Source organism: Phyllobates terribilis, unplaced genomic scaffold (genome assembly GCF_046119375.1).
Source record: "Phyllobates terribilis strain yellow unplaced genomic scaffold, ASM4611937v1 Scaffold_5__5_contigs__length_657084704, whole genome shotgun sequence".
Taxonomy (NCBI): Eukaryota; Metazoa; Chordata; class Amphibia; order Anura; family Dendrobatidae; genus Phyllobates; species Phyllobates terribilis.
In genome coordinates, this window is record NW_027362765.1 from 379,003,746 (window position 1) to 379,026,597 (window position 22,852).

The window sequence follows — 22,852 nt, forward strand, 5'->3', positions numbered from 1 at the left end:
ATAACTACTATAATACTGCTCCTATGTACAAGAATATAACTACTATAATACTGCCCCCTATGAACAAGACTATAACTACTATAATACTGCTCCTATTTACAAGAATATAACTACTATAATACTGCCCCCTATGTACAGGAATATAACTACTATAATACTGCTCCTATGTACAAGAATATAACTACTATAATACTGCTCCTATGTACAAGAATATAACTACTATAATACTGCCCCCATGTACAAGAATATAACTACTATAATACTGCTCCTATGTACAAGAATATAAGTACTATAATACTGCTCCTATGTACAAGAATATAACTACTATAATACTGCTCCTATGTACAAGAATATATCTGCTATAATACTGCTCCTATGTACAAAAATATATCTGATATAATACTGCCTCCTATGTACAAGAATATAACTACTATAATACTGCCCCTATGTATAAGAATATAACTACTATAATACTGCTACTATGTACAAGAATATAACTACTATAATACTGCTACTATGTACAGGAATATAACTACTATAATACTGCTCCTATGTACAAGAATATAACTACTATAATACTGCCCCCTATGAACAAGACTATAACTACTATAATACTGCTCCTATCTACAAGAATATAACTACTATAATACTGCCCCCTATGTACAAGAATATAACTACTATAATACTGCTCCTATGTACTAGAATATAACTACTATAATACTGCTCCTATGTACAAGAATATAACTACTATAATACTGCCCCCATGTGCAAGAATATAACTACTATAATACTGCTCCTATGTACAAGAATATAACTACTATAATACTGCTCCTATGTACAAGAATATAACTACTATAATAATGCTCCTATGTACAAGAATATATCTGCTATAATACTGCTCCTATGTACAAGAATATATCTGATATAATACTGCCTCCTATGTACAAGAATATAACTACTATAATACTGCCCCTATGTATAAGAATATAACTACTATAATACTGCTACTATGTACAAGAATATAACTACTATAATACTGCTCCTATGTACAAGAATATATCTGCTATAATACTGCTCCTATGTACAGGAATATAACTACTATAATACTGCTCCTATGTACAAGAATATAACTACTATAATACTGCTCCTATGTACAAGAATATAACTACTATAATACTGCCCCTATGTACAAGAATATAACTACTATAATACTGCCCCCTATGTACAAGAATATAACTACTATAATACCGCCCCCTGTGTACAAGAATATAACAACTATAATACTGCTCCTATGTAGAGGAATATAACTACTATAATACTGCCCCCTATATACAAGAATATAACTACTATAATACTGCCCCAATGTACAAGAATATAACTACTATAATACTGCCCCCTATGTACAGGAATATAACTACTATAATACTGCCCCCTATGTACAAGAATAGAACTACTATAATACTGCTCCTATGTACAAGAATAGAACTACTATAATACTGCTCGCATGTACAAGAATAGAACTACTATATTACTGCCCCATGTACAAGAATATAACTGCTATAATACTGCTCCATATGTGCAAGAATATATCTGCTATAACACTGCCCATGTGCAAGAATATAACTGCTATAATACTGGTCCATATGTGCAAGAATATAACTACTATAATACTGATCCTATCTACAAGAATATAACCACTATAATACTGCTGCTATCTACAAGAATATAACTGCCATAATACTGCCCCCTATGTACAATAATATAAATACTATAATACTGCTCCTATGTACAGGAATATAACTACTATAATACTGGTCCTATGTACAAGAATATAACTACTATAATACTGCCCCCTATGTACAAGAATATAACTACTATAATACTGCTCCTATGTACAAGAATATAACTACTATAATACTGCCCCCTATGTACAGGAATATAACTACTGTAATACTGCTCCTATGTACAAGAATATAACTACTATAATACTGCCCCCTATGTACAGGAATATAACTACTATAATACTTCTCCTATGTACAAGAATATAACTACTATAATACTGCTCCTATGTACAAGAATATAACTACTATAATACTGCCCCCTATGTACAGGAATATAACTACTATAATACTGCTCCTATCTACAAGAATATAACTACTATAATACTGCCCCCTATGTACAGGAATATAACTACTATAATACTGCTCCTATGTACAAGAATATAACTACTATAATACTGCCCCCATGTACAAGAATATAACTACTATAATACTGCTCCTATGTACAAGAATATAACTACTATAATACTGCTCCTATGTACAAGAATATAACTACTATAATACTGCTCCTATGTACAAGAATATATCTGCTATAATACTGCTCCTATGTACAAGAATATATCTGATATAATACTGCCTCCTATGTACAACAATATAACTACTATAATACTGCCCCTATGTATAAGAATATAACTACTATAATACTGCTACTATGTACAAGAATATAACTACTATAATACTGCTACTATGTACAAGAATATATCTGCTATAATACTGCTCCTATGTACAAGAATATAACTACTATAATACTGCTCTTATGTACAAGAATATAACTACTATAATACTGCTCCTATGTACAAGAATATAACTACTATAATACTGCCCCTATGTACAAGAATATAACTACTATAATACTGCCCCCTGTGTACAAGAATATAACTACTATAATACTGCTCCTATGTAGAGGAATATAACTACTATAATACTGCCCCCTATATACAAGAATATAACTACTATAATACTGCCCCAATGTACAAGAATATAACTACTATAATACTGCCCCCTATGTACAGGAATATAACTACTATAATACTGCCCCCTATGTACAAGAATATAACTACTATAATACTGCTCCTATGTACAAGAATATAACTACTATAATACTGCTCGTATGTACAAGAATATAACTACTATAATACTGCTCCTATGTACAGGAATATAACTACTATAATACTGTCCCCTATGTACAAGAATATAACTACTATAATACTGCCCCAATGTACAAGAATATAACTACTATAATACTGCCCCCTATGTACAGGAATATAACTACTATAATACTGCTCCTATGTACAAGAATATACCTACTATAATACTGCTCCTATGTACAGGAATATAACTACTATAATACTGTCCCCTATGTACAAGAATATAACTACTATAATACTGCTCCTATGTACAGGAATATAACTACTATAATACTGCCCCCTATGTACAAGAATATAACTACTATAATACTGCCCCAATGTACAAGAATATAACTACTATAATACTGCCCCCTATGTACAGGAATATAACTACTATAATACTGTCCCCTATGTACAAGAATATAACTACTATAATACTGCCCCAATGTACAAGAATATAACTACTATAATACTGCCCCCTATGTACAGGAATATAACTACTATAATACTGCTCCTATGTACAAGAATATACCTACTATAATACTGCCCCTATGTACAAGAATATAACTACTATAATACTGCCCCCTATATACAAGAATATAACTACTATAATACTGCCCCTATGTACAAGAATATAACTACTATAATACTGCCCCCTATGTACAAGAATATAACTACTATAATACTGCCTCTATGTACAAGAATATAACTACTATAATACTGCCTCTATGTACAAGAATATAACTACTATAATACTGCTCCTATGTACAAGAATATAACTACTATAATACTGCTCCTATGTACAAGAATATAACTACTATAATACTGCCCCCTATGTACAAGAATATAACTACTATAATACTGCCCCTATGTACAAGAATATAACTACTATAATAATGCCCCCTATGTACAAGAATATAACTACTATAATACTGCTCCTATGTACTAGAATATAACTACTATAATACTGCTCCTATGTACAGGAATATAACTACTATAATACTGCTCCTATGTACAAGAATATAGCTACTATAATACTGCTCATATGTACAAGAATATAACTACTATAATACTGCTCCTATGTACAAGAATATAACTACTATAATACTGCCCCTATGTACAAGAATATAACTACTATAATACTGCCTCTATGTACAAGAATATAACAACTATAATACTGCCCCCTATGTACAAGAATATAACTACTATAATACTGCCCGCTATGTACAAGAATATAGCTACTATAATACTGCTCCTATGTACAAGAATATAACTACTATAATACTGCCCCCTATGTATTAGAATATAACTACTATAATACTACTCCTATGTACAAGAATATAACTGCTATAATACTGCTCCTATGTACAAGAATATAACTACTATAATACTGCTCCCTATGTATAAGAATATTACTGCTATAATACTGCCCCCTATGTATAAGATTATGCACAACTCATACAGGTGATATCATCATTATATGTGCCTTCGGACCTTCATACAATAGTTGTTATTTCTGCTGCAGCCAATAACCGTTGGGTTTATTTGATGTCAATAATTTCCATGGCAACTGACATTATAAATCCATTTTCCAGGTGTTTGTCAGGCAGAAATGTATGAAAAATAAAGTTTAAAATCTTTAGGGCACTGGTACATATGAGCCACAAATTACAACAAGGACTTCCCTATGACAACTCTTCCTGCGATGTGGTACTGAGCTAGATGCCAGAGTTTAGTGTTATACGGAGAGGATCACAGTTGGTACTGAAATAAATAGACATTTTTACAGACCCGCGCTACGTACCTCCACTGTGCTATAGATATCAGGGAACGTTATCTGCACCCTTGTCTAATAGACACCAACGATAAAACACAAAGCCATCTTCCCACCAAACTCTGGGAATAATACCGGACCTGCCCCCTCCAAATACCAGGTAACCCTAACAATCCCCCCTTACCATTGTACACTTGGCACCAGGGATATTATCACAATCACCCCTCCCAACCAGGACTTAGAAGATATTACTAACCCATTTCCCACTGGACACCAGGGGAAATTATTCAAAGGCCACGGCCCCACTATCAGTATTCGGTCAGTATCTTTTCTCAGGAGTGGGAGCCAAAACCAGGTGAGGAACAATCAGAGAAAAGGTAGAATAGAAACAAGTCACCAATTCTGCATTTATCACCCACTCCTGAGAAAAAATACTGACCGAATACTGACCAAATACTGATAGTATTTGGTGAGACCCGACTTTCCACTGGACACCAGGGAAAATGACCTAACCTGTCACCTTCAGATACCCGATATCATTAACAATCCCACCTTCCCTCATTATCTTGCCTATTACACTGTGCAATAGTTCCTAACCTTCCATCTATAAGACTCCTTGAAATATTACCCACATCTTATCCCCATAAGACACCAGGGATAATATTATATAGAAAAAAACATTTTCATCAAACAGCAAGTTATGTTATCTAACACTGCCCCAATAATTCTATCAATCCCCTCTCTTACCATCTTTTGCTTTCTGCCCCTTGGATATATTACTGCCCCTACCCTCCTGCCCCCACCAGGCAATAAAGCAAACACTGAGCGCACCAAAGACCACCAAAGACCACCGGGGACAATGAGAATCACAGGCCCTTCCTTTTACAAAATCTCTACTACAGACAGTCTTGGTGCAAGCCGGTCCCATGGGTGCTGTAATTTCCACCCTTCATCCCTGTGCAGGAATCTGACCTTCGTTGCAGGGGCCCCTCTGGTTGCATCCACGAAGTAGCTGCTGGCCGGTGGAGCTCAGCAGCAGTGCAGAAAGCTCCCCCACTACAGGAGCAAGCACTGGGGTGTTCTTAAAGGGTGAGCGCACTGCCCAGCATTGACGTCACCACTGCTTCCTTCAGAATTTTGGGGCTTTTTTTTATTATGCATTTTTTTCATTGCCTTATATGCATACTGACTATTCTTGCATATTGGAAATCAATGGCGCTGTCGAATGAAGAACCGTTTTCTTTCATTATTATAAAGTGAATTATGGCAGGAAATTAATAAACATTATCCTCTAACGAGGCTCAAACCACAAAATAAATAATACAGAGGAGGGAGAACAAAAACCTAACATTATATGTAAATATGGATTTTATAGGGGAGTCTGCTTTAAGAAATTAATTTCCAAATACCCTATTACTAAATTCTGGATTAATATAGAATGATCCTCCTTCGGAGAATTTCTTGCTCTGGAGGACCCGACACCTCCCTACATTACATGGACAGTGCATTGATTTCAGTGCTGGCCGTGTAATACTGCATTTCACCTGTGGTGGCACTGCAGGAAAAGTGAACACGCGCTGCTGGATTCCTCCATAGATCGCTACTGATTGCTGAGATCCGAACTGCAGAAAACAATGCAATCGACTTATTGGTTTGAGACCCAACTAACAAAATATCTTTGTGTACTTTAAAGGAATTTTTGTAAATAAAGTTTTGTCTTTGGGCACTAAAAGGTTCATTAAATTTCTGATATCCTTTGTATTTCAGTTTTTACTACTCTTAAAGGGGTTATCCGGCGTTAGGCTACAAGTCTGAAGCCACTCTGACTGCAGACTTGTCAATCCTCACATCACGTGCACTGTGTGCAGTGAGGATTCTGCAGTGCCGGAAGCAGCGGGTGCGTGACCACAAGTATGAGATTTGCATACATGAAGTCACATGCCGACTAGATGTGTGCAATCTCGCTCAATGCAAGTGTTTTGAGAGAGGCCATGTACGTCTAGTCAGAATGTGGCCAGGAGTATACAAATCGCATACTTGCAGTCTCATGGCGCCGGCACCGGAAAATCCTCACAGTGTGCAGTGTGCGAGATGTGAGGATTCACAAGTCTGCAGTCACATAGAATAACTTCAGACTTGTAGCCTAATGCCAGATAACCCCTTTAAGGCCCCTGCTTGCTGTTAGTGAATAGAAACACTCTTGATTATCCCTAGCAACTGAAAATTTGTACAGATTTAATACTTCTTAAAGGGGTTGTCCAACCTGATCTGATGTCAAGTGTGGAGAGACGCTAGTGCATAATGGGCGGTAGAAAACCAGCCAACGTCCTGTGACGGGGCCGGGTGCAATACTCGCTTGGCATTGGACAAGTACCTTAGTAACTGTAAGAAATACCCATCATGCTCTAGTTGTTCTGCAATGTCAGAGTATGCATAGACAATCCCTTTAAATCCGCCAGCAGCACCAATCACCTATCCTATGAGTTTGCTTCAATGTATCAGCTTCTGTTTCGCTCACAGAGGATTGCTCAATACTGGATACAAATATAGCAAACCCTCTCCTGAGCGATGCTTTCAGCCTCTGAAAAAAAAAACAAATGGCTTCTATTCCATGACAACTAGCAGAAATCTTGAAAACGGTAATGAATTGATACAGAAACCTTATTGGAAAGTTGTATAACTTTTCATTATGTAACGATTAAGCTTCATATTTATAAACCCATAAAATCCCTCGAAATATTCTCATCACGTCCATCGCCGGGTATTATAGTGCAATGTGTTCTGGACATGATATGGTGGATTTATTTCCTACCTCCGCTCATAAATTACTTTCCGTCCGGCACAGTAATAATCCGGCGTTCCGCTAACATCGCAGTCACATGTCAGGCTCAGGGCCGCACGTCCTACAGCGATCCGTTGTAATTATACTACAACTCCCAGGAGGGGCTTTGAGGTCAAATATCTGAACGGCTCTGATTGTAATGGAAGCGCTGACACTTAATAAGTGGCAAACGTGGGGTTAACCATTCGCAGCAGCTGCCTCCGCGCCGCTAATTAAGTGAAACAGATTATTACGTTAATTGTTAAAATAATTAACGTGAGGAAGAGCAGAGACATAAACCAGGGAGGCATCCAGGGAAGAGGAGCAGGAGCCGGGGCGGGAGAGCGAAGGAGGAGCGCGGCGCAGGTGTGACCAGGTAAAGATAGAGCAAATGGTGAGTGTGTGGGAGGGGGACACGGGTGCTGCAAGGCAAGATAAAAAAGGCTTAACCTCTAAGGGCATGTTCACACAGAGGTTTTTTTGCTGAGTTTTTGGCGCAGAAACTCTGTGCACACAGTGCCTGTTCAACGCCGCCACAGCCTCTGAGTCATTTTCCTGAAACGGCTTTACCAGCGGCTCTGCGGTTGTTTTGCAGCGGCTCTGCCACCGGCGGATGCTTTTTATGCCATACGATCAAGTCTAGAGAGCAGAGGAGGATAAGTATGTCACTTCCTCTAACTATTTCAGGGTCCCCTGTAAGAAGGAGCATGTGCACAGCATTGTCATTTTGCGCTTTGTTCATTTTATGCAGCAGATTTTAGGTGGAATCTACTTGAAAAAGACACCGCATGCACATAGCTTTTTTGCTGAGGCTTTGAAGCAGAAAGTTTTTTGAGGAGTTTTGAGGTTTGGAAATTTTTTCGCTAAGTTTCTGCTTGAAAAACACAGAGTGCACATAGTATCAGAGTATTCGCACACAACATCCTCTTCAGTCATATTCCACTGTGAAAACCGCCTGAAAAGAATGACCATCTGCATGTCCGTGTAAAAATGACTCGCAGTGCACATGGTCAGGCTTATAAACGTCTTTTAACCACTTCAGGTTTCTAAAAACGCCAATCGATTAACTTAGGTGACCGCTCCATTCTTCTGGTGTTTTCTGCTGTAAAATGTTCAGTGCTTTACTTTTTTTCCCATAGTTTTATTCAACGGAGTGAAAAAAAGACCAAAAAATTACAGTAAAAAACATAGGAAAACCCGCCAAAAAACTGCCGAAAAAAAAGACACAAAAGACTCTTTAGGAAGAAAAACTACCAGAGTCCTAAAGTGTTTTCTGCTTGAAAAACTTGGTTTGTTTGCCTGAGTTGAAAAGACATCATGTTTACATACCCTTAAAACCACACGTTTTGATTTGAGAGTTGGGCTATGTACATATGGAGTCTTTTCGATGAGTTTTCGGACCAGAAACTGAGCAGAAACACAAAGTTTTTAAGATTCGGAGGAGGATTTTGAGAGTTTTCGCTCAGTTTCTGCTCCATTTCTTGAAAAACTTTGTGTACACATAGCCTTAGAGAGATTCTGCTCTGAAAAGTTGGCAGAAAAACTCTAAGACTAAGTGCACACAGGTTTTTGAGGAGTTTTGGAGCAGAAACTGAGCAGAAACTCTCCAAATCCTCTTCCAAATCTTTGAGTTTCCTTTCATTTTCTGTTTTGAAAAAGCAAAAAAACAAAAATTCATTTGCACATAGCCTGAGGCTGTGTTCACACTGTGTCTTGTTCTGACAATACAAGTCAGTGGGAAGGCTAATAAAAATGACTGGAAGATGCATGAACATTTTTTTTTCATGTCTCCAATGAAAAAACTGCTAGGGTTTTCTTTAGTGCTTAATGGAAAACGCCTGTAAAATGCAAAACAAAGATTAAAAAAAAAACGCTGATGGAAACAACAACAAAAAAATGCTTCAGGCTTACAAAACTCGAGAGGAAAAAAGAGTTTTCTTTAGCATATCCTGCTTGAAAAACGGAAAAAGGCGCAGTGTGAACACACACCTAAAAGAATTCTTTCTGATGAATTTTTGGAGCAGAAACTTTCTAAACTCAAAACGCCTCAAAAACTTGGGCGTTTCTGTTCCAAAAACTCAGCAAAAATACTATGAGAACACATGCCAATGTTGTGGTTTTTTTCCATCATTTTTTGGAACGGAAATCTTTGCAAAAAATGCTTAAAAACACTCTAAGGAATAAACATTAATTTCTATGTAAAAACGTCGTCTTGTTCCTATAGTGCAATAGGTTTAGTCTTTTGAGCTTCTTTTAAATGTTTCGGCTTTGAAGTGAAAACTACGTATTTGCACACAACGTCTTTTTCAGGTGGATTCTGTCCGGCATCCGCCTGAAAAAAGTGCCGCAAACACACTTGAAAAAATGGACAGCAATGTAAAAACGACTCTGCTGTGCACATGTTCAGTCTTTTCTTACTTCTTTTAACCACTTCAGGATTTGGAAACCCTGGAGCGGTTAGAAGAAATAACCTTTTCATTCTCCGGGCGGCTATCGCTTGGAAGCCACCCACTCTATTAATAGAAGATATAGTAAAAAAGACGTCGGCAGCGGACCCACCGCGAAAAGGAGCGTAAAAGCACCGGTGGAGCTGCTTTATTCTGAAGCCGATTTGTGAAAGAAAACTCCAGTGGGTCCGCTGTTGGATTAAAGACACCGTGTGCAAGAAGCCACTGAGAAGTAACTTAGAAAGTTCTTGAGGAATTTCTGAGGAGCATTTGGAGAGTTTCTCCTCTGAATATTGCTCAGTGTGCACGGACCCAAAGAATGGTCAGGTCCGGGCAGATGCTCAAAAGACTGAACCTGGCGATGGACAAGGAGTTTAGCCAGGAGGTTTTGGAGCAGAAACTACTTAAAGTTTTTGAGTTTTGAAAGAAGATTCGATGTAAATACTTTTATGCCCAAAAATGACAAAAGTATTCTGAGAGCTTCCACTTTTGGACGTGATGACGTTGTTTAGATCCGGAGTTTTCCCAGGTGAAGCCGCTTCAGGTTAAAGTCAGCGTCTTTTTTTCTTTTAGCGGTTCCGATGGCGGCTTTTCCTTTATATCTTCATTAAGAGAGTAGATGGCATCTGAAGAATGAACGTTTCTCCTTTTAACCACTCCAGAGTTTCCGAACACTGAAGCAGTTCAAAGAAGTAACAAAAGACTGAACACGTGCAGAGCAAGACGTTTTTACATTGCTGTGCAGTTTGTCCATTTTTTGTGGCGCTTTTCCAGGGCTTTTTTTCAGGACGCCGTGTGCACATAGTTTCTGCTCCAAAAATACGCCGAGAGCACAGAGCCCATATGAGCAACACGTTGTTTTACGTAGGAATTCATATGTTCATTTTTTTTTGACCGTTAGCGTTTTTCGTAGAGAAACCTTTCTGAAAAAAATACGCTGTGTGCACGTATCCTAAGGCTGCATTGTGTTTCGATGCGGCGGCTGAGGTGCAGGCAAAAGTGCATCAACAACCACGACCGCGACCACATGTGATTGTGCTGCGTTTTTACTGGTAAAACGAATGTACTGCAGAAACCTCGGCAAAACTGCATGTCGTTTTTCAGGTGGGATTTTTACTGCCCCTTCGGTTTGATTCACACCTCCATGTTACCCGGTCTGAATACGGACCGGCTGCAGAACTCCTGACCCAAACTCCAGTCTTATACTTACCTATGAGGACGTTTAGTTTGGGTCAGAAGCCCTGCGGCCGCTCCGTGCACCGACCATCGATCATGGATGTGCAGTTCACTATGTATCCCCCTTTTTTAATGCATAAAAATTGCACCCCTGCCCCAATGGTGCCCTTGGCAGCCGCCTACACCCCCGCCCGGTCCAGACCCCCAGCCATTAGCTGCCATCACTGTGCATTACCCGGTAATACTATCCCATCCATCCCACAGCAATATGAGATAATTAAAACGAGAAGCGTCAATTAAGAGGATGAATTTGGAAGGTGAATTATTGGATCGTGTACAAGTAGTAAGCTCATTACTAGAGGAATGAAGAGTGGAGGAGCCGAGCGCAGCCATGAGAGAGAAGCCGTGAGTGGGAAGACGAGAGTAAGGAACGGAAAGGCAGATTGTGTAGGAGAAGTGAGTAGGTGTCTATCAGGGAGAATACAAGAGAGAAGGTAGCGGCTGTATAAAGCTAGACAGGGTTGTAGCTACGGCGGGGGCTGTGGAGTCCCACCTCACCCAAACCCTGCTGCCAAACGCCCCTCTACTGCACAAGAAGATAAAGATGAGATAAATGTCATCCTGCTCACGCAGCTGCATAAAAAGGAATCCGTCAGCAGATTTGTGTTATGTAATCTGAGAACAGCACAATGTAGGGGCAGAGACCCTGATTCTGGTGATGTGTCACTTGCTGATCTGCGTGCTGTCATTTTGATACAATCACAGTTTTCTCTGCTGCAGATCCAGCAGAGCTCGGAATGCTGAGCTCTGTATAACCCCGCCCACACCACTGATTGGTCGCTTTCTATTTACATATAGGCAGAAAACTGCCAATCAGTGGTGGGGGCGTTGTTGGACCAGAAGGCACGAGACACCTAGTCCTTTAGTGATAATCTCCTGCTGATAAAATACTGACTTTGTTGAAACAAAAACACAGCCTAGTAAGTGACACATCACTGGAATCAGGTTCTCTTCCTCTACATTTTTTTTTGCTCTCAGTTTACATAGAATAAACCTGCTGACAGATTCCCTTTAGGGAGCAGTTCAGGAAAGATTTTGTTGCTGGCATGTTGAATTTACAGACTTGGATTAATTACCGACGTGCACATTGTAACAAACTGCTGCTGAGAATGGATTTTCAGCTTCTGCTTGCATACGAGAACGACAGTCCTGATTTGCAGCTTTGCATGGAGTGGCAGTCGTCCACTATCTATGGGACTGCCGGAGATTATAGCCGGGTACAGCGCTCTGCCGGCTTTGTCAGTCCCATAGATAGTGGACTGAGGGGTAGGGGATAGGACCACCACTCTTGTGATTGGTGCAGGTCCCAGTAGACTGATAAAGGACTTGGAGTTCTTGGAGGACGTGGACTTATTTCATCATTTTGGGGGGCAGGGAGTCTAAATAACTGAACCACCTACCAAACTAACCTGCATCTCCTATCCCACAATTGAAAATAATTGTCCACAGTTGCATCATTTTCTGTGTTGTGGAAGAGCCTGCCATTCTTTGCTTAGGGGCTGGACGATTTACAATCCCTATTTCTATACCATTCAACAGAGGCGAATGACTAGCGATAGAGATTATATCTACAGACCATTTTGACTGACAAAAATACTTGGCTGACCGGCTACCTACTGACTCTGAGCACTCGCAGCTTTTCTTGAATTCTCTGAATGATATGAATTACCTGGGTCACTGAGAAGCAAAAAAAAGATTAGGAAAGAAATCCTATAGCATAAAGGAAAAACATTGCTGGTAAATAATGAAAAAAATAAAATTAAATTAAACCCAATTTCCCCGTCTCACCAATATGGGTAGCCCAGTCAGTGCATCATACAGCAGCACAATGCCCCCAACCAGTCCAGTGACCTGCGCTGCCGTCCTTGGTGATTCGGACCCATCCAATGATGAGCGTCTCTTTCCCTGAGCATCCTGCACTACGATGGCTGGTACCTCCAGCATTCCTTCTGCGCCACCTTCTCCGCTCCCTGCCCTGTTCCCAGAAGCAGGACAGCAGCAAGCGTGGTATATAGTCACTCCTAAACATCCAAGGCCCGTGCCCACCCCACCTAACAGTAGAAGCTGGAAGCACAGCCCAAAACCCAATCCAATCCGGCTAGCCAGGAAGTGGCAACCACGTGTGTAGAACCTGCGGGCATTGTCGTGCCACCCAATGGATGGCAATGTGGACAGCACGAAAGAAGCTGCCCAAATTCCCAGAGCCCCTTGCAATGCCTGTCTTCGGGCACCACCCAACCTGTAACTAACAGGCCAGCGCACCATCCACATTCGATGATAAGAGAGGCAGGCCACAGTCAGGCACGTGGACAGTGCTAGTGTGTAATACGTGGACACAAACACCTTGCACAATCCCTCGTTCCATTCATAACCCGGAGAATGTCTTCTTCTCAGCTGCACCACAGAAAACAATGATAAGGGCACAGCGGCCATGAGTAGATGTGTTCCTGCCAACAAGCAAAGGAGCAGTTCCAGAGGGCGAGGGCGCTGCCCGCTCCCACCACGACTGGCTAAACTCAGGATGCTCCAGGCGTTTGCAAGTAACGACAGAGCACCACATGCCAGCCATGATACTGAGTTGTTTTGATATAACTCATCGGCCTCATCCTGATCAGGGGTTCGTGGCATTTTAAGAGCGAAAGTTGACGCTGTGTTGTTGATTTCTTCTTGAATTTTTGCTCTTTGCTGCTTTCAATTTTTGCTTTATCTTTTTTTTTGCTTTTTTGTAGACTGAGTTTCTTGATTGCAAAAATTTTCTCCTGCCAACTAAAATTAGTGTACCGCTTTTCAAAAATTCTATCCTCGACTACCACTCTACCACTCTGCTTTGACCCTCTGCCATTGTCTTCCACATTTCTCCTTAAGCCTCCTGTAACCCTTTATGTCCCTCTGCCTCTTCAATTTCTTTCTGTCTAGTCATAGACTTGGCCAAACTTTTCAGCCCCTTACTAAACCCACCTTTATCTCCCTACACTTGGTCACTCTCACTTTTCCCACAACCCAGACTTTACTGTGACCATTGGTTGGTCTTCTTCCTACTCAATTGTCTTCTTCTACCTTACTCTTTCTAGTTCCTTGGACTCTTCAACCATCAATCATTTCTACCCTGCCAAACACCCTTTTTCCGCTATTCACCCGTCCAAGGCTCTTCTAGTCGCTTCAGTACTTTACAGGTCCCACATCTCCACCGCTAGTGCAGATTTCTAGCTATGTTTCCACCTCTGACTTCTGTAGTCTTTACTAACGCTCTACCCTATATTTCCCATCTCTTGGTCGATTAACTCTCCATTACGGGAAGTCAGTTTTGGCAGAGAGTCTTTTTGAAATGTGTTGGTTGCTTTCCGAAAGCCAACTCCTTGCCGTCTCTTGTCGATATGTGCAGTCTCCTCCACTTTGTGCGCGCCTCTTTTTTCTCCACTGATTCCCAGTAGCGTCTTGGGAATCGCACACAGTCTTGTGATAATTGCAGTCACTCTCTGTGAGAGAGCTCATACCACTTCTAATGCTTGACGTGGAATCCCCGAAGAACGTCTCCTGAGGGAAGACCGAGAAAAATATCATGATAGTGCACGTCTGGCCGTCTCTCTCCCTCTGACACAAATAATGGTGCACATTAAGACTAAGAAATGAAAAACTAAAGCGCCCAAGCAAGATTGAGTGAAAGTGCTCTATGGAGAGATCAAACCCCTTGGACGTTGCTCAGAGATTTATGTTTCAGATTTTCAGTAATGGTGCGAAAGGGGTATGTTCTCTTCATGAAGCCCTTTGATTCTTGGTATCGGTGGAGGTCAACTAGACATCAAGAATGGGACCATCTCAAATATGATTGTCTACCTTTTATATATATTTGTTTTAACCTTTGCACACAGTTTTAGATACATTACCTGAGAGAGATATGACCCCCAATTGATTAGAGCATACTATATTTTAGAAAACTGACAGGTCAGAAGTTTTTATTGGTGGGTGTCTGGGTGCTGAGACCTCCACAGATCACTAAAACTGAGACAAGCACTGCTCTTCTCTGAACTAGGCTTAGGCCTTGGACTTTCAGCTATGTTCTAGGAACTGCAATCACCCAATTAAAAGAACATCCAGAGCCAAAAATTTGGTAGGTGACCAATTCCATTTCTAGGATCGGTCCCTGAACCCACCTGACAGCCAAATATAGAAGAGGTGACCATGTATGCTCCTCTATAGTCCTCTAAGCTAAAATCTTTGGAAGTTATGGAGACTACCAAGTCAGTGACTTCAAAACTGAGCATTAGACTTCAAAATTGAGTGAAATACATTACCTCTCTACCCACTTTTGGGTTTGGATGGGATAACCTTGAGAAGACTAGAAAATGTTGATCATTGAATACATGAATGGTATAGGCCACCTAGATCCTCAAGGTGGTGGAGGACTCAAGGCACGTGCACTCTGTTTTGTCTGAGGTTAATGTAGCACGCCAGAAATGCTTTCTGCATATACATTAGTAACTCATCATCAATACTCTAGCTGTGTAATGTTTCATACTAATGCACTGAAATCCATACATTTTCCACCCATCATTTTAGGCATTTGTGTTATGTGACCACCAGTCAAGTACATGTTTTTCTGAGTAGAGAGGAAGTCAGTCTCTGACTTCCTTTGAATTACAGAATTGCATAATCAGATCCCTCCTGTCCCCTCCCCACTACCTTCCCTCCACTTATTCCTCTAGATGTTCCCACATGCAGCTAAAAACATTACTTCTGCCAGTGATACACTAATTATCTGCAGTTATCAACACCCCTAACTCTTATTGCTACAGCTTCAGCATCTCTCTCTGCCTCCTGCTTGCAAAAACTGACAGGCAGAAACCTATCATAAGAAGGAGCCAGATAGACAACCAGAAGCTGCATCAAATGAGACTTACACTTGTTTCCATTAGATAGACTCAGAGTGGTGTAAGTACAATGTGATGAGACTCCACCTCTTCTGCAAAGCAGGATGCATTATGGGAAACATAGTCTGCTTTAGAGAAACCATATCTGAGCAAAAGAAGGAGTCAACTTGGCAGACAGACCCGAAATAGCACATCAAATGATAGAGGTATGCACAAGCTTTACATGAGAGCCAGTACGTTATTCAATTTTCCAGAGTGCTACTTCACTGCAAACTTGCAAACATTTTATTGCCCAAAATTGGGGCATAAGTTACCAACGAGGAATGCCTTCAAAATGCTGACTTTTGGCAGAGTTTGCATAATCTCTGTCCTTTCTAAGGGTCAGACTGCAGGATTGTCCTGGCAGAACTGCAACTTTTGGCAAGTAGGCTTTGGTGTCGGCCACATCCGCACTGTACTAATATCCATTATATCTCATGTAATCATTTTATAGAGTTCCTGCCTATAAAGTAACAAGTGTTTTATGGACTATCACACCCACCCTGCACCCATCTGTCTCAGGCCGGCTGAAAATATAAGATTTAGGGTTTGTGGTTTTGCATTTGTGTGAATGTATCTGGCATTGCTCAATGGGCATCCTGCACCCGAGCAGCGATCATTCCTCCTCCTTGGCAGGAGCAGATATGCCAGAGAAGGTTGTTATGGATATTTAATACCGCAAATATTGAGTTACCCAGATCCAAAGACTATAAATCATCATTACAAGTTCTCTTTCGTTGCCCGGTCCTGCACTTATGTACTGGTCTAACCAAAGTGGAAAGTAATAGAAGACTTGGCCATGGGGTGGTAAGGTGGGACGGGCTGTCGAATAGAAGGAACAGTATATACTGATACATTATAGTAACTGAATTACATGTGCGGTGATTACTCTGTGTGCCCAATGTCAGCGGGCTGCTCGTCAGCCAGTTATTTAGAGTAAATGGAGGTTACACGCTGTAGTGTTAGGGTAGATGATGGAGGTTATACGCTGTAGGGTTAGGGTAGATGATGGAGGTTATACGCTGTAGGGTTAGGGTAGATGATGGAGGTTATATACTGTGGAGTTAGGGTAGATGATGGAGGTTATATACTGTGGGGTTAGGGTGGATGTTGAAGGTTATATGCTGTGGGGTTAGGGTGGATGATGGAGGTTATATACTGTGGGGTTAGAGTGGATGATGGAGGTTATATACTGTGGGGTTAGGGTAGATGATGGATGTTATATTCTGTGGGGTTACAGTGGATTATGGAGGTTATATACTGTGGGGTTAGGATGGATGATGGAGGTTATATACTGTGGGGTTAGAGTGGATGATGGAGGTTATATACTGTACAATTGTTATATTGTGACATTTTACATGTTGTTATATCACGTAACGTAGGGTCATAGATGTCATAAGACTGATGCTATAGATTGTAGGGTTCAGTAGGATGTCAGGTTATATGGCAGTAATATGCAGTAAGGGCATAGTAAGGGGGGCTTATAGTTAGAGGAAGGCTTTAGGGCTGCAGTAAGGGACAGAGTATAGAGCGGGTCTGTATTTAGGGTTTGGGGGATGGCAGAGGTTACATGCTATAATGATGGATTGTACGGTGACAGGTTATATGGTAGGTACATATTGTAGAGTTATGGTTGGGGTCAGAGCTTGAATGCTATAAAGATCTAGTAGGGGAACAAGGATTAAAGTGTGGGGCAGCGGAGATCATATAGCAGGTATATATTGTAGGGTTATGGTTGGGGTCAGAGGTTACATTTTATAATGGGAGAAAGGTAGCTGTAAAACTGGAGGGTCGCAGAGGCAGAGATCATAAAGTATAGGATGACAGAGGGTATATGCAATAATGCTGAGAAATTATAGGGAGTCGGTAGGATGACAGGCTATACGGGAGCTTTATATTGTGGGATTATAGCAGCACGGCTATATGCATTAATGGTTATAAATACTGGGATTGGGAGAGGGTATATGTCATAGCTCGAACAGAAGTTGTATAGGGCTATAGTAGGGAGACGCAGTCGTTAGACTCGTTACATGCTGGATAAGGCTGTACAATGGGGCATCGGTTATAAAAGGAATGGTTGATGGGGTGACAGTCAGGCAGGGGTCCTATATTGTGCTCGGCCCTAAGGTTACATAGGGTAACTGGTTGTACGAGGTAACGATAGGTATATACAAGGGATGTTCACTAATGCAACAGGTACAGGACCATGGACAGGGAAGGACAGAGGAATATTGATGGGGGTGGTCATTAAATATGGGAAGAAGCGGGAACTTGATTTAATACAGAGGAAGACGGGGATTATATAGAAATGATGTGACATTCTCCTGGGAGCAATGATGGGGGTGATATCTTTGGGATATTTGGGATATATGTGGAAATGCAGGGAGTGTGTAAAAATAGAAGCAATGATAAAAAAAGGAATGATGGAGAAATCTGGAATTACAGGGAGAGAGGGAATGACGGCGGAATATCAATTATGGGGCGAATTAGGGAGTAACGAGGGACCTGATATTAAGGAGAATCAGGGACACGGCGCAGAATAAAGAGATGAAACGGCGGGGATGAAAGGAGCGCGGAGGAAGAAAGCAGATGTGGGGAGAGAGCCGAGGACAAGTGAGACGGAATAATGAGGAGACACAATGAGATGACAGGAGGGACCACAGCCATGGACGGGCATATGCCAGGCTGAAGGACGGACGGACCACCATGTTATTGGGGGGCACTTGTGCATTATCTGATGATATATTTCATGGAGGTGAGAGAGTCCGGGGTGGAGGGATGATGAAGAAGAAGAGGGGTGAAAAATGGGGGACGAAAGGGGAGATGCTCCAAGCCAAAGCGGCAGAGGCTTACCTTCTAGTTAGTGCTGCCATGGAGACAGAAGTATCTCTGTGTGTCTGACGGAGTGTGTCATTACATAGCACGCTCACACACGCGCACACACACACACACACACACCCCAAGGGGGATGCGAGCAGCAGCAGCTGTATGTGAACACAGGCTACAGAGGAGAAGAGGGAGGAGGGACAGCAACAGGGCGGAGAGAGGATGGAGCAGAGGGATGAAGGGTCCAGAGAGGAGGCGACAAAGGAGAGGATTAGATTGTCAGCTCTCGTGCGCAAGATCCGGGAATATATGTACAAGCAGTTATAGGGGAAGGGGTACGGACAAAAGGGGGAATAGTAGGAGGAGAACAGGCGTAGCTAGGCGACATGGATACAAAGTAGCAAGCGGAGACCTGAGAGTTCCGAGACTCTTAGGAAATGCAACATTGTAACAAAGCCCCCCCTTCACCTCCCTTCCCCTCCCGGGGATGTCAATCACTCATAGAATAGACAGCAATCATGGAGAGACAGCTGGAGGCAGGGATGAGATTACAGAGCGCAGGGGACATATGGGCTTTACACGACCCCGGGGGTCAACATCATCCTTAACCCCAAAATCTCAGTATAGAGATGTGCAGATGTGCAGGGATGAGGGGTGATCCTCACCGGGGGAGGGGAGGCCATGCTGGGGGGATAAGCCTCTGTTATAGAGGCTGTGCAGTGAATTAATTTCCCAGCAAAAGATTACACAGTGATTTAGGAAGCGAGCTTTTCATAAGCCGTATCCACCGCACACAGGGATGCTGGACGTCTCCCCCCGCCGACGCTCATCACGCCCACCCCTGCTCTCCTGAACACGCCACTCATGACATCATCAGTCACAGTGATGCAATCACATTCATGCTCCTGCCCTGTCATCCATTGATAGGGATTTGGGGGTGTTCCCTGAATTCAGGGGGTGGGGGGTGATGCTCATTGCAGATGACAGCTCCCCTCCTTATATTGTGTTACCTTAATAGGCAACGGATTGGCAGCTCTCACACAGCCAGATATATGCTGGGACTTGTAGTTCCATCATTACATAAAGGAAATAAAAAGTTGCTTAGACTGCTGAGGGTTGTAGTTCCACTGTAGCTTCCTGTGTCTGGGGGTGTAGGGTCAGAGTTTGCTCCCCAGCCCTGGTCACGGCTTGCCCCCCTATCTCAACCCCTGCAGGGGTCATTGTAATGTTGCTGCCTTGTCTTGTATTGTTACCCTTATAGATTGTCAGCTCTGCGGGACAGAGTGCGGAGGTCTCCTTTATACTTAAATCAGAGCTCTTTATATCTGCTGTGACTTGTAGTTCCCCAGGTCTCAGCAATGGCAGCAATGTGAAATCATCCTGCAGCCGGCGGGGAGGGCAGGGATTGTAGTCCTGTACAGATGTTAGAGGAGAGATTACATGAGATTGCGGAGGCTGGAGGAGACGGATTTACTGCATCTGCACAGCATGATGAGTCACAGCAGCACGGGATGGGTGCAAAAGTGTATCTAAGCCTTCATTATAATGTGCTGCTAAACTGATGTATCTAAACCTGACTGCTGAGTATCTAATCCTATCTGTGATACTGTCTGCTGAGCTGTGTATCTAATCCTATCATGTGTGATACTGTCTGCTGAGCCGTGTATCTAATCATATCATGTGTGATACTGTCTGCTCAGCCATGTATCTAATCCATCATGTGTGATACTGAGTGCTGAGCTGTGTATCTAATCCTATTGTGTGTGATACCGTCTGCTGAGCCGTGTAGCTAATTCTACCATGTGTGATACTGTCTGCTGAGCCGTGTATCTAATCATATCATGTGTGATACTGTCTGTTGAGCTGTGTATCTAATCCTATCCTGTGTGATACTGTCTGCTGAGCCGTGTATCTAATCCTATCCTGTGTGATACTGTCTGCTGAGCTGTATCTAATCCTCTCCTGTGTGATACCATCTGCTGAGCCGTGCATCTAATCCTCTCCTGTGTGATAGTGTCTGCTGAGCTGTGCATCTAATCCTCTCCTGTGTGATAGTGTCTGCTGAGCCGTGTATCTAATCCTTTCCTGTGTGATACTGTCTGCTGAGCTGTGTATCTAATCATATCATGTGTGATACTGGTGTGATACTGTCTGTTGAGCTGTGTATCTAATCCTATCCTGTGTGATACTGTCTGCTGAGCTGTGTATCTAATCCTATCCTGTGTGATACTGTCTGCTGAGCCGTGTATCTAATCATATCATGTGTGATACTGGTGTGATACTGTCTGTTGAGCTGTGTATCTAATCCTATCCTGTGTGATACTGTCTGCTGAGCTGTGTAGCTAATCCTATCCTGTGTGATACTGTCTGCTGAGCTGTGTATCTAATCCTCTCCTGTGTGATACTGTCTGTTGAGCTGTGTATCTAATCCTATCCTGTGTGATACTGTCTGCTGAGCCGTGTATCTAATCCTCTCCTGTGTGATACTGTCTGTTGAGCTGTGTATCTAATCCTATCCTGTGTGATACCGTCTGCTGAGCCGTGTATCTAATCCTCTCCTGTGTGATACTGTCTGCTGAGCTGGGTATCTAATCCTATCCTGTGTGATACTGTCTGCTGAGCCGTGTATCTAATCCTCTCCTGTGTGATACTGTCTGCTGAGCTGGGTATCTAATCCTCTCCTGTGTGATACTGTCTGTTGAGCTGTGTATCTAATCCTATCATGTGTGATACTGTCTGCTGAGCTGTACCTATGGCTTTGGTCACACAGCGTTCATGTCCTGAGACCCCTTTGCACCAGCAAATCAGATGCCTAATGAGTCACCAGCTGATGTTCTCACCCCGGACCACCAGGCAGTGTAAAATCAACCCCTTTACCACCAATATATAGCCGTATATAGCGGTATTACTGTACATAACTATACGGCAGAACTATATGGCAGTAATACACAGGATTGAAGTATTATTTCAATAATTTGGGCATGATATGTGGAGGTGCAGCTATTTGGTGCGGCCCTAAGGACCCTCTGCTATATAAGAAGACCCCATTATTATAAATGCCACATGGTTGGCTGGTGCCCTTGAGCTTCACATCACTGTCTATATGATGGTATTATGGGAGATGTATGTGCAGTCTATTGGAGATGTGCCCTGCCATTGTAATTTGCCATTACATGGCGGTATTAATTGGACAATAACATTACTTTGCATGGAATGGGCAGCACAGTGGCTCAGTGGTTAGCACGGTGGCTCAGTGGTTAGCACAGCAGCCTTGCAGTGCTGGGGTCCTGGGTTCAAATCCCACCAAGAACAATCTGCAAGGAGTTTGTATGTTCTCCCCGTGTTTGCGTGGGTTTCCGCCAAGCTTCTCCAGTTTCCTCCCACACTCCAAAGACAAACTAGAATCTAGATTGTGAGCCCCAATGGGGACAGTGCCCATAATGTCTGTAAATTGTCAGAATTGTAAAGTGATGCGGAATATGTTGGCGCTATAAAAATAAAAAGATTATTACTATGACAGTATCGTGGGGGGAAAAAAATCTATTAGTAGTTTGGATACAGTATGGAAGTATTATTTAGGCATTGCATGGCGGTAATATTTGTTCACCTGTATAGTGCGGACATTTGGCTTTGTATGACAATGTTGTGTGCTCATTATATGGTGTTTTTTTTACATGAAATGGACATATTATTTAGGCATTGTGTGGTGGTATTACTCAGTCACTAAACAGCTGCATGGAGGGACCAATGAAAGGACGTATAGGTTATCATTGTATGGCCACGTGTAATGGTTACTATAGACATTTCCTCCATTAAATGTTTCATATATGAAGACCGGGTATATGTCCGCACCATAAAGTTGTCACACTCCGGCTC

At 41.9% G+C, this 22,852-nt stretch overlaps 1 protein-coding gene across 1 annotated transcript in view; it reads right to left on the bottom strand.

The window, feature by feature from the left end:
• Positions 1-19,258, bottom strand: part of GPR162 (G protein-coupled receptor 162) — a 40,228-nt gene extending 20,970 nt beyond the window's left edge. Inside the window, exons 1-2 of the mRNA XM_073684865.1 lie at positions 19,004-19,258; positions 13,032-14,777 (exon numbers count right to left, since the gene is read on the bottom strand). Coding sequence (XP_073540966.1) covers positions 13,032-13,871 — 840 coding nt within the window. The 5' untranslated portion in view covers positions 13,872-14,777; positions 19,004-19,258. The remainder of the gene's footprint in view (positions 1-13,031; positions 14,778-19,003) is intronic.
• Positions 19,259-22,852: the final 3,594 nt, after the last annotated feature.